This window comes from Vicia villosa, linkage group LG7 (genome assembly GCF_029867415.1).
Source record: "Vicia villosa cultivar HV-30 ecotype Madison, WI linkage group LG7, Vvil1.0, whole genome shotgun sequence".
Taxonomy (NCBI): domain Eukaryota; kingdom Viridiplantae; phylum Streptophyta; class Magnoliopsida; order Fabales; family Fabaceae; genus Vicia; species Vicia villosa.
In genome coordinates, this window is record NC_081186.1 from 23,023,934 (window position 1) to 23,036,943 (window position 13,010).

The following is a 13,010-nucleotide window of genomic DNA, read 5'->3' on the forward strand; positions in this document are numbered from 1 at the left end:
TAAGATATAGCATGACTCTTATTAATTTAGGGACAGAAAGAAAACAATGAAGAGACAAAAGTGTTTTAGCGTTGTCGTAGATTCTGGTTTCTGTACGCAACTACATAATACTTCATTAATTGGACGATTCAAACTAGGAATACATTCACCATTTCTACCCTATCAAAATCGTGCGATCAAAACAAAGCAACATAAATGCTTACTTCTATTCATCCATTCCTGCTAATATTGATTATTTAATTTGTCCGGTAGGAGTTACAGAGCAAGTTTACAATATGAAAATTCATGTAAATTATTTTATTCTACTTTTGTTTACTCATGAATCATTCTATTCGTTGCATGGTATCATGATTAGTCCTATAAATACTTTGCCTAGCATTCAACAGCAAAAACACAAAAAGTCCAAGTCCCCTTTCATATAAATAACCTGAGAGAGAGAGTGTGAGCCAGTAAGATTAATCCATAATGTCAACTAGATTCCTCGCCGTATTCATCCTTGCTCATGTCTGGCTTTTGATGGCAACGACATCGATAGCCCAAATTGTGATTGACACAAGTGGCGACGCAGTTGAGGACGATGAGGAATACTTCATCAGGCCTGCTATCACAGGCAACGGAGGAGGTCCTACATTCATCACAGGAAATGCGCCATGCCCTCTGCAAGTTGGTCTTGTCAGCACTGACTTGGCAAACGGTTTGCCAGTGGTATTCACACCTTTTGTCCCCCGTCACGATGAGGACGACGTGCTTCTTGACAGAGACTTGAGAGTGACATTTGTAGCTTCCTCAAGTTGCGCGCAGTCCACCGAATGGAGAGTGGGTGAGAAAGATGCTACGAGTGGAAGGAGGCTGATTATAACTGGAAGGGATGACAGTACAGCTGGATCTTATGGAAACTTCTTTAGGATTGTGCCAACACAAACTAGCCGTATATATAACATCCAATGGTGCCCAACAGAGGTATGCTCCAGTTGTAAGTTTGAATGTGGGACTGTTGGTGTTATTCGTGAGAATGGCAAGATTCTGTTGGCCTTGGATGGTGGTGCACTCCCTGTCGTGTTCCAGAAAGAATGATTATTAGTAAGATGGTGAAGTTTATTTCTGTGGTGTGTTTATGTATATACACTTGCTTTTCAATAAATATTGAACATGTAGTTCATTTTAATTAATATCATGAAAGAAGGAAAGGGTTGCATGTATTATGACATGGAATAAAGGGTTATTTGGGTATGTATACTTTCTTTACTAAGAATAAGTTGGATCCAATGTATTTTATTTATAGTCAGTCACCTTGTAATGATAGTCCTATTTTAAATCAAACACAAAAAAAATGTTATATTTAGTGACAGACAAGTTACAAATGTGTGCTCAATGATGATTCTTCCTCATCATTTTCAACAAAAAAATGTTATTCCAATGGGGAACAAGAAATTTGGTGAGGTGCAGATAGAAGTCGCGGTAAAACCACTCTAGTTATAAATTATTTGACTTGAATATAATGTTAAAAGGTTTCATAATGATACTATTTTCTACCATCTTTAATGGGAGCTATTGTTTTATTTACTCATTTTTCAGAGTGCTTTTTCATCCATAGAATCAACTTGTGTAGATGCTATGCCAAATGCTGATCCAATTACTTCAGTTCAGACTTTTCACAAAACTTCTAACCCTGTTTTCCCAACTACTGAACCAGATCCAGAACTGCCGGACGAATCATTTCATACTAACGTTATGAACTTATGACGAGTGATGTGCCAATTATTGAAGTTCATGCTTTTCACAAAATTTCAAACCATGTTAGTAAACCAGTTCCAGTTACACCTCATCCCTTTCCTACTAATATCCCACTTCCACAAACATCAAAGTTCAAACCATGATTTTCCCACACCAAGTCCGCGGCATGCTTTTCTGAATTCTAGGAAGATCAAGTTTGGAGTTTAACATGTTGAAAGATACTATCTAGACTATAATGTCGTGACCCTGTTTGTCTAAATAAATGTCAACAATAATGTAATTGGAATGCTACAATATAATAAAACATCTATATTAATTGGCATTTTATTTATATTATATCACTATATATGTGTCTCTTTCTTAAGGAAATAGATCATCTCCTGCTGTTTGAATAGGACAATTGTGTGTAAGGTTTTAGCTGGGAGCTGATGTCTGTATACAAAAGATGGATACTTAGAACTAAATTATGGCACACTTGATCTCACACTCACATACATTGAATATGAGGCACATAGACCAAAGTCATTAGTTATCAATGTTATTATTACCTGATTCTCCTTCATAGAAGTAAGTAGGAATAAGAGGGTACCGGGTAAATTTCCTACGCGACTCCTTTTCAAATTCTTGAGAATATTTAATGGTCCAAAGAGGCCGTCAAGGTAGAATTTGCTAAGATATGATCATTCATCCTTATGCCAAGAAACTCAATAGGCTCATTTGTGTCATCTTTTATCTTATGAAGTTGCACACGAACGATGGCATGTCACAATCCTTGAACTTCAAATTTGATTTAGATATATCAACACCCAAATAGTGAAGAAAAATTAACAAACTGAAGGGCAACAATGTTAATGTGGTGGCTTGAGGTCTCACAGGGTTGTTTGACACAAAAGCAGATTGTGTAGGAAGACTTAAACGGTGCGCTATTGTCAATTGTATATTGCAAAAAAGAACAGTTTGTTCAAATTCCATTATGCTACAATTCTTTAGCAACAATTTGTACTAAACTAAATAGTGTATAGCAGAACAATAGTGATTTGTTCAAATTCTGCTACGTCATAATCTATGAAGCGCCGACACGTCATTCAGAAGGCGTGTCGCCGCGTCGGACACGGATACTCGTACGACACGCGTACGGCACGTATCTGACACATTTTTGCAGTGTTCAACAAAAAATAATAATTTAATTGCAACTGACACGGATTCGACACCTTGTTTCAAATAAAGGACACACCCAACTCAAAAATTTAGATTTTTTTATAAAAAAAAAGTTCCAACTCAATAATTATCAGACTTTTATTTATAAAAATAATAGTTTTTTTTACCTTTATTATTTTACTTCTCCACTATAAAAATAACACAATTAGAATTTCTTATTTTGTTCTTATTCCACGGTTTAGAGGCTGGTTTTATCAATATGGAGTGACTATGATATGATTTGTATTATTTTGTTTTGGTGGATTTATGTCTTTTTTTTTTTGTTGATTGAAAGCGCTTAGTTTAAATATATATAAATTTTGCTTTTCGTTTTAAACTATTTATAAATTATGCTCATATATTGCATTATTATATTAATACATAAAATATATATAGCCGTGTCCGTGTCCTATGTTTTCTATATTAGCGGGGTCCTCGTGTCCGTATCCGTGTCGTGTCCCGTGTCCGTGTTCGAATCCGAGCTTCATAGGTCATAATGCTATACACCAATATAGCCACTATTTGACAAGACAATCCTCACATGAAACTCAGTTTTATTGAAACTAATAGTTTGGAAACTATCGAATTTTATTGCTGAAAGACAGGGAAAAATTTCCTTCCATCTATTACAACTCACAGATGCTTTTGAGAGGTCCAGGTTTCGCCTTCCCAATTCCTCAACATACATGATCCCTTTTAATTTCTTCTGCGTATAATTTTCAGCTTATGCTCTCCCTCTCAATAACTTCCTAACTAATTACTGTAACTAACTAATATTCAGAGCGAACATAACTCTAAAAAAGATTCTCCTAAATGACCATTCACCACTACTTATCTAAACAAGCACATAGAATAAGAGTGACCAAATAACAGCTATAGAAAAAACATAACTGATTTAGTAGATGTAGCATTGAAAGGGATAAAGAATATACCTGCTCACTTCAAAGTGCGGGGTGCAATGTCATAAATTTCCGTAGCACAGCCCCCAAATAAAGCAGTAATCCATGAACAGCTGACAGCTCAATCACCACATGCATCCCAAGCCCTTAAATGTACAAACCAACATAGAGATAAATAGCAATCAATCAAGCCCATATGAAACATTACATTGAATGGAATCCCTAAAATCTCTTCATTTGTAGTGTTCACCAAACTCCTATCTGCAATCATAGCAAGACTCAACCCCATTTCAGATCAGAACAAACTCTTGAGGACTTTAATAGTTCAAATACAATTACAAAGCATCAATAAACATACAACCAAAATAATTGATGGCGTGAAATGAAATCAGAAACCTGATGTCTCCACCAGCACAGAAAATATTGCAACCCAATCACAAAAAGAACACCCACAGAAACCCAAAGTTAAGCGAAATAGAAATAGTATTATTGATTAGAAAACCAGTTGTAATGCAAAAGAAAAACTCTGTAACCCCAGAGCTATTGCTCACAAGAGATGAGTGATACTCCCCTGCCCAACCTATAATAATGTTCTAACCGAAAACTACCAGAATGATTCCCTTTGCATTTTCTCCTCCCCTATATTTGGCTGCCTACCCCAACTATCTACCATATAAGTAATTCTACCCTACTTCCCTATCCAGCCCCTTCATTGGGCTTAGGCCCAAACTTGACATCCTAATACTGTCTGCCATAAGATAAGAAACCTTGTCCCAAGGTGTTTCAAGCTATGACTGAAGTGGCCTCTTTACTCTCCTTTAACCATAACTTGAGCTTGAGCATTGTTCCTTGAAGGCCCTAATGTTCAGGTAGATAATTCCAAAAAATTATTAAGACAACCATGATTGTAAAAAAATGGATCACTGGAAGCTTGAAATCCAAAACATTTATAGGTAGTAACCATGAGAGCCATTAAGACTCGAGATGTCTTAGAGAAATTAGGACTGTGATTTACAAACAGAGAGCATACCAAATACTATTGTGCATAGGGAGTATAGGGTGCCTACTGAGCTATCTCAAATCCACATCCATACATTTGTTCCTTGGTTATATAGTCTCCAATTACGGGAATGCCTTGGTAATAACAGCTTGCAGTCACCTAATAAAAAAACAGAATGTACACTTACGTAGAACGCAATAATCAATTACAGTGGTTACTTATTACCCAGAGCACAATGCTCTTTCAGAGTGCTATGTAGCTCTCTGCCTAACATAAACCAGAAAATACACCATAATAAAAGATCTCATAACTTCCTAAGATTATTTAAAACTAAACACAGGACATAACCGGCCCATTCTCAAATAACTGTTCCCCCATTACAATAATTGACTTCCCCCTATAGTTTCCTTCTCTCTCCTAAAACCTCCTCTAATACTGACACACTCCAAAATTTTGGTCCAGTAACCGCATCAGCACTAACTTCCCTATCATCACCAAAGAAGTGCATGAATATTTTCAGGGAAACAATAGTAGCTATAATAACCCAAAAGACAACAATAAGGGTAAAGGCAAAATAACACTTGCAATACAAACCCCATAAAGCTCAAAAAACTCATGTGTCCTCAAACAGAACTCCCCTAGATTGAATCAAAGTGAACAACTCCAGCACTAGACAAATAAGAAGAAATTAGTGAAGGAGGCTTGTAATGTGTGCAACAAGTCTTGATTCAAGATCTATTACTCAACATAAATGCTCCGAGATGGAGAATGTTACAAATACTAACTTATATTCTCATTTATTTGGAGAAAAAAAACTCCCCATATAATTCCCAGCATTTTTAGATTCCATGGATTTAAAATCCAAAATTCCAAATAAGGTATTTGGCACAATTCATTTTGAATCCTCTATATAAATACATTAATATTTTAAAATTCTTAACTCAAACAGTCTCTTAGGGTTTTCGACTTATAATATGGAATAACGATTTGGAACCAAGAACTATAAGATACCAGAAAAATCTGGTCTACAACATTGGGAAGATGCATGCATGTTAATAATCACAAGCCAAGACAAGGATGGAACTCTGATATCTTCGCTGAACCAAGAGAGAGTGTACCTATTTCTAATTCCATCACATCTACTCAATTGCTTAATGTAGCTCTTTCATGCTTTCATATTACAATGTAGCTTCACTGAGTATCTGTCAGGTGAACAATATTTGTTTAGCTAAAGTAACTATATAAATAAGAACATAAATCATATCTAAACATCTCAGAATAAAAAAGAGAGGCTCTACCTGTATATATGCAGCAGAAACACCAAATGATATGAGAGTAAGTTTTTCAGAAATATACTTTAGGTCCATCAATTGCAGGCAAAATTGGGGATTGATTAGCAATGGTAACCTCATGAGTTTCTCAGCTGACAGGAGGGACTTCAACATTTAGCACTAGTATCATTGACTTATCAACTGCTTTTGCATAAATAACAGCTGGACTCCAGTAACATAATCATGTGCTTGCAACAACGAAGGAAATACCGGTCACTTGCCAAATTGTTAGGATACAACTTCATTATAAAGCAGCAGTGTGGAACCATTTCTTCAGTAAGCAACTTAACTATTTTCAGAACAGCAGAATTGGTTGAACAAGATTTTTAAATCGGTTAATAGTTGAACTGGGTAAGTTTAGATGATGATAATAAATCAATCCCTCTCCTTTTTTTTCTAAGAATAAAATATCCAATTCTTTTCCAAAAATGATAAGTATCTGCCACATACAAGCCATTTCAGAAACTCAATTAAGTGGCAACAAGACTCCATCCGGGAGCTTTCTTGACCTTCTCTTCTTTCATTGTCTTCCTCAGTCTCAAAACTTCTTGCCATTGTCCAGCCTCTGCGTACATATTCGACAGAGCAACATGAGCTCCATGATTATGAGGTTCCAGAGTAAGAATTTCTTTCACTACTCTTTCAGCAACCTCAGTGTTTCCATTATTCTTGCTAGCTGCCAACAAAGATCCCAAAATAACCACGTCAGGTTTCCACGGCATCCTTTTTATCATTTCCTCTGCCTCCAGCAACTTACCTCCTCTCCCAAGAAGATCAACCATGCACCCATAGTGCTCAATCTTTGGTTCAATTCCATGCACATCCTTCATCGAACAAAAAACTTTGTGACCGACACCTATCAAACCTGCATGACAACACGCAGATAAGACCCCAATGAAGGTGACATCATTAGGAACAACAGTCCCATCCTTTTTCATACTCTCAAATAAACTAAGAGCGTTCTCAACATGTCCATGTGAAGCTAAACCACATATCATAGCATTCCAAGTAACAACATTCCTCTCGCTCATTTCATCAAATAACTTCCTCGCCATCAAAATTGACCCATTCTTCGCGTACATATAAACCAATGCTGTCCCAAGAATAACGCCCACTTCAACCCCTTTCACTCTCATAAACTCATGAATCCTTTCGCCAAGCTCAAGACATCCAGAGCGCGCACAAGCCGACAATACTGAAGCCAAGGTGGCACCATTAGGCTCAAACCCACCAACAATCATCCCCTCGAAAAGATTCAACGCCTCGTTGTGACAAAAATTCTGAGCATACCCACAAATCATAGTGGTCCAAAGACTCAAACTTTTCATCGGAATTTCATCAAACACGTGACGGGCATCAACCAAATCACCAGAAACAGAATAACCTCTTACCAAACCGTTAGCCACGTGACAATCCAAGTCCAGTCCGAATTTAAGCACATGAGTGTGGACCTGTTTACAAGGTAGCAAGGGATTGGAGAGTGAAAAACAAGCTTTGAGGAGAAAAGGAAAAGTGTGTTTACCAGGCAAGACACCAAGTCTACGCATAGAGATGTAAAGGGAGATAGAATTGTGGGGTTGTTGTTGGGCGCGGATGAGAGTGTTCCACATGAAGGAATTGGGTTCGTGTATGGAAGAGAAGATTCTAGAAGCGTGAGTGAGGTTTCCGAAAGGGGAAAGTGCGAATGAGGAGAATAAACGGCTTGCGGCGAAATGATCGTTGATGCGGGAGGAAACGATCATTTGGGCGTGAACCTGTTTGAGGTGTTCTATGGTGGTGGAATTGTCGGCGAGGAATGTTAAGGTAAGAGGAGGAAACGGAACAGTTGAAAGGGTGCGGTGTTTGAGAAAGGATTGCAGTTTTGGCGGCAACATTTGAATGAGTTATGCTCGTTTACAACATTAGGTAGTGCGTGTTATGTAAAATCATTTTATTATAATTATAACTAGTAAAGGACCCGTGCGTGTGCACGGGTCGCGCAAAGTCGATATATATGAATTAAGAGAAAAATAAATGTCTTAAATGATAATTGTCATATAAATATTAATTTAATTTTTTAGGTTGTAGTTGTCATGATATACATAGAATTTAAGTTGAAGAATGTATGAGAATAATTGTATCAACAATTGACTTTTTTCATTCATAAAATGCCCGCGTGTCCTCCACGTCTCACCTATGTGGTTTTGCAGGGCAGGATAACGTTTTATGACCCATGTATCCATTTATAAAAATATTTGAAATTTATTTCCATTTATATAAAAAAATTGTATCAACAATTGACTTTTTTCCGTTTATAAAAATATTTGAAATTTATTTTCATTTATATAAAAAAAATTGTATCAACAATTGACTTTTTTCCGTTTATAAAAATATTTGTAACTTACTCTCATTTATAAAAATAATCGTATCAATCGTTGACTTTTTCATGTATATAAAAATATTTGTAACTTAGTCCCGTTTTTAAAAATAATTGTATTAAGGTAGACTTTCCCCGTTTATAAAAATATTTGTAACTTATTCTCATTTATAAAAATAAGTGTATCAACAGTTGAATTTTTCCCGTTTATAAAAATATTCGTAACTTATTTCTGTTTATAAAAATAATTGTATGAACAATTGAATTTTCTCGTCTATAAAAATATCTATAACATATTACCGTTTATAAAAATAATTGTATCAACAATAAACTTTTTCCTGTTTATAAAAATATTTGTAACTTATTCCGATATAAGTATTCTCTTTTATATAATTGAATTAATTAATTAATATTTTAAATGTATCCCTTAAATTAAACATGAGGATTATTGATTAATTAATAATGAAAACTATAGCAAAATTTATAAATTATATATAAATATAAGTATTTTTTATGAAATAACAATTAAAAAGAGTTTAATAAATATTTATTGATACCGAAAGATAGTTTTAAACAATTGTGAAATTATCAATCTATCTTTTTAAAATAATTTTGTAATTTCGCATAATCCAATTAATTATTAGTTGTTAACGTAAATTATTTTTATTTTTCTTAAAAGTAAAAGAAAAAATAGTTATTTTGTATTAAGCTTTTTAATTTGATTTTCCATTAAAGAAATCTAATATTCACGCTTTCAATTAACCCACTTTTAAATTAACTCTCATTATCATAAAAATGATTTAACCTACAATCATGTTTCCAAAAAGTTATTTTTAATTGATTTATAATAAATAATAAAAATTAAATTTTTAATATTTTTTATTACAAAAAACCTAATACCCTAACAGATTTGATTTGCTGTTGAAAAATAATATTTTATCAATAATTGACTTTAATATAATTCACTTATCTCTACTATTTTAGTATAATTTGATTTAAAAATTAAATTAATTTTTTTTATTTGTTAATAGAAAGAATAAAACATTTGGAGTTTCTAACCTTAGATAAATCAATCTCGATTTTGTGTGAAATGGAAGTGATTCATAGAATCGAAATATATAAACTCTCCATTCATTTATGAATTTTGTGTGAGAATCTTTAATATATTAAAACCCAATACTTAGCACCTCTATTAATGCCTAATTTTTTTCACATCCCGAAGAGATATTCTTACATTTTCCTTATTTATCTCAATCACTTATTTGAATTTATTTGTACTATTAATTAGTCTGTCATTAATAATAATTATTATAGAATTAATTTTTAATTAATAAATTTTTAACGCAAAATCACATTTAGGTACTAAAAAAAGATTATTAAATTGTTTTAATTATGATAATTAAGTAAAATTGATAGTATACTTACTTTATTGTATTAAAAGTAGATTGCATTAAATATATTTATTTAAAAAATGGTTAATATATTTAATAGATTTATTTTATTTATTAATCTTTAAATAGTATCATATTATCATTTTGATTAATCTTTTTCACAATAAGACTTATGAAAATAAGAAAAAAATGAAATCTGTTAACAATATTTTCAAAACTGTAATAATAATTATATTCGATTAGAAACTTTAATGATTAAAATTATCATTCGAAAAATTATTCATATTGTTTAATTTTATTCCTCTATTTTCTATGTTATGGAAGATATAAAGACAATGAAAACTGAAGAAAAAAAATATAATATAGGACTAAAAATAAAAATAAAATAAATGAAAGTAATTATGAAAATAGTTAAGATAAAAATTACAATTAAGGTGTGGAAAATAGTTTAATTAGTATTAATTAGTATAAGAATATAATTATGGTGATAATTGATTCCTTATTAGTTTAATATAGCTATTAATTGTTTTTATTATGAAAATACAATTAATTAGTTTGATTGCTATAAGAAATAATTTCATAATTATTATTAGACATCTCATATGTTTCTTTACGGCGTGTGTATCTTAAGTAGAATACATATAAAAGAAGATTAATAATGTAGACAAATAAGTGATCAAATATATTTATTGGTTAGAAATCAAATGATTATATTAATTGGTATTCAATAACATTCATGTGAAATAAATTTTAAAATTAAATATGTTTTACATTTTATTCCTATACATTTTGTTCTAAGTCAAAAACAAATTTGAAAAACTAAAATAAAATTGAATTATGTAATACCCTACCAAAATGTGTCTAGAATCATATTAGCAGAATACTAATAACTGGTACTGAGTACATACAAAAGTCAGGAATAATAAAATAAGATGTATACATTTCAAAATCATCTCGAAGATGGATACAATTGATATGTCTACACAATGATAATAATACACAGCGGAAGAAAAGATCAGGCACAGTCTTCAAGGCATCCGGTCAAAATCTCTTGATCCAAGCATCTAGCAAAACTCGATCTTGCACGGTACCTGAAAAAATAATAAGATGCATGGGGTGAGATTACTAAATCTCAGAGAGTTCCCCTATCTTATGGGTTCTCTCAGCTCTACAGGGTACATACATAAACTACAGATCCATCTCAAATCCTAAAGTTTCCTCACTATCCAGTACAGGAAAGCATGTCAACTCGTAGCACCACGATTGAATGTCCACTGACCATCCGATTAGATATTCTGAGAACATATCACATGTTCGGATATTTGGTACATGTTTCCTCCAGAATAGGTCTTCCGGGTTTACCTGCCAACCTTCTGTCGGGAGCTACCCTCAAGGTCTGGTCTTCCGGGTTTACCTGCCTATCTGCCCTCGAAACAAGACCCCAAAACATACCTTTTTAATCTACATGGTAAGTAACTCATATAACTATAGAGAACCATGGAATCGACATTGAATCGCATCACACGATTCAACTCCTCCAATATCCCAGGGCCCGAATCTCACATAGAAATTCACCCTCAAGGAGATGACAAAAGGAGAAGGTGTGGCCCACATCTCCGGGAGTTCATCCCCGAAGAATAGCTCCTGAACTACGGAGCACGGCCCATTCCTGAGATCACACACTCGAGGAATGCCTGCAATATATGTGGCACAGGGGCATCCTTGGAAATACTTCACAAGAAATAGCCAACATATATGTAACATGCCTACTCGCAGTTACTATCCTTATGTCTGTTCTCTAACCCCTCGTCTCATACTTACTACACCATTAGATTGTAGGATTTTCGAAAGTAGTCGCTTGATAGGAAAAGGAATATCAGGTTAACATCCATTCATATCTCTTGGTTTAGGTATCCTAAGGTTCACCTTACCATATCCATATTTTGTTAATCGACGTACATAAGTTACACAAATTGTAAGACCTCCTCGCCTCTTGGTTCACATGCTTAGCTTCACAAGCTATAAGACCTCAACATCTTGGTGTATGTGGATAACTTTGATTTTCATTACCACTCATTCCATGATCCCCATAACCCAGTTGAAGGAACATTTATGCACCAAGGCATTTAGAATGATTAACAATACGATTATCCAAGCACTATCGTTTAGTAACCGCGATACAAGAATATTCACATGGATTTAATTAGTACTTAAAAGTATGACAATGTTGTGTAAGCTTAAGCATCTTGTAGCCCTTTCAGATAGCTTTCCAATGCCTCCGACGGCGCCCAATTCCGAATTACGAAACTCCAGTTATGGTCGAAACAGTAAAGGGGTGATTTCCTGTCAGGTGCAATCGATTTGCACTGGTGTGCAATCGATTGCTCACTGAACCAGAAGCGCAGAATGTCAATTTTTCATAGTGCAATCGATTGCTTGACCCCTGCAATCGATTGCTTACTGAACCAGAAGCAAAAATCACATTTTTCTTGCATAAAACCAGTTCCAAAAGAGTTCTAACTCATCCATAGGTTCCCCAACAATCCAAATTCGAACCCCATCCTATTTCAACATTTCATATCATACAATTGCATCAAAAGAACAGATGTTTGACCGATTAAATCATCATGCAAGACATTAATAACAGTCTAAACCCTTAATCATGCAAAGTTCCCAAATCCTACCCCAAGTTCCTAACTAATGGAACTCACCTGATAAGATGTTCTAATTCTGCTTCCGATCGCTTGTGCTGCTCCAAAGCCCGATAATTCGCACGCAGATTTTCTGCATAATTCAGCTTCAGACCCCCAACTCTAAACACACATTCCAACCTCATAACAAACATCCAGCTAACAAAATTAGTGTCTAAAATTAAGGGAATTTTGTGTAGATTCCAAAAAATCAAGATTCGCATCGATACGAGTTACAGAGAAAAAGTTATCACCTGTTTAGTAGAGGCTGGTCATGAAATCCGAATTTTTGCACCCTTCATCAATTTCTTAGAACACCCATTCAAGCTTCTTAGTTCACAAACCCTAACTCTCTTGAAGTATAGATGGAGATGAATATTGATGGTCCCTTAATCTATTAGTAGCAATCCAC

General features: G+C 34.1%; 2 protein-coding genes across 4 annotated transcripts; one reads left to right on the forward strand and one right to left on the reverse strand.

Annotated features, from left to right (window-relative positions):
• The first annotated feature begins 371 nt into the window (after window positions 1-371).
• On the forward strand, window positions 372-1,222 carry LOC131620388 (kunitz type trypsin inhibitor 104-like). The gene has a single exon (XM_058891455.1). The coding sequence runs from the start codon at window positions 466-468 to the stop codon at window positions 1,072-1,074; it is 609 nt and encodes a 202-aa protein (XP_058747438.1). The 5' UTR covers window positions 372-465; the 3' UTR covers window positions 1,075-1,222.
• On the reverse strand, window positions 916-8,048 carry LOC131620387 (pentatricopeptide repeat-containing protein At5g56310-like). Of its 3 annotated transcripts, none has more exons than XM_058891454.1 (4): window positions 6,129-8,048; window positions 5,949-6,032; window positions 3,864-3,976; window positions 916-1,051 (listed from the first exon to the last, which is right to left on the reverse strand). In XM_058891454.1, exon 1 carries the CDS (start codon window positions 8,033-8,035, stop codon window positions 6,632-6,634), a length of 1,404 nt encoding a protein of 467 aa, XP_058747437.1. In that variant the 5' UTR covers window positions 8,036-8,048; the 3' UTR covers window positions 916-1,051; window positions 3,864-3,976; window positions 5,949-6,032; window positions 6,129-6,631. The 3 variants fall into 3 exon arrangements, with proteins under 3 accessions (XP_058747437.1, XP_058747436.1, XP_058747435.1); XM_058891453.1 differs by having other exon boundaries at window positions 3,864-4,091; XM_058891452.1 differs by having other exon boundaries at window positions 3,864-6,032.
• Between the last annotated feature and the right edge of the window lie 4,962 nt (window positions 8,049-13,010).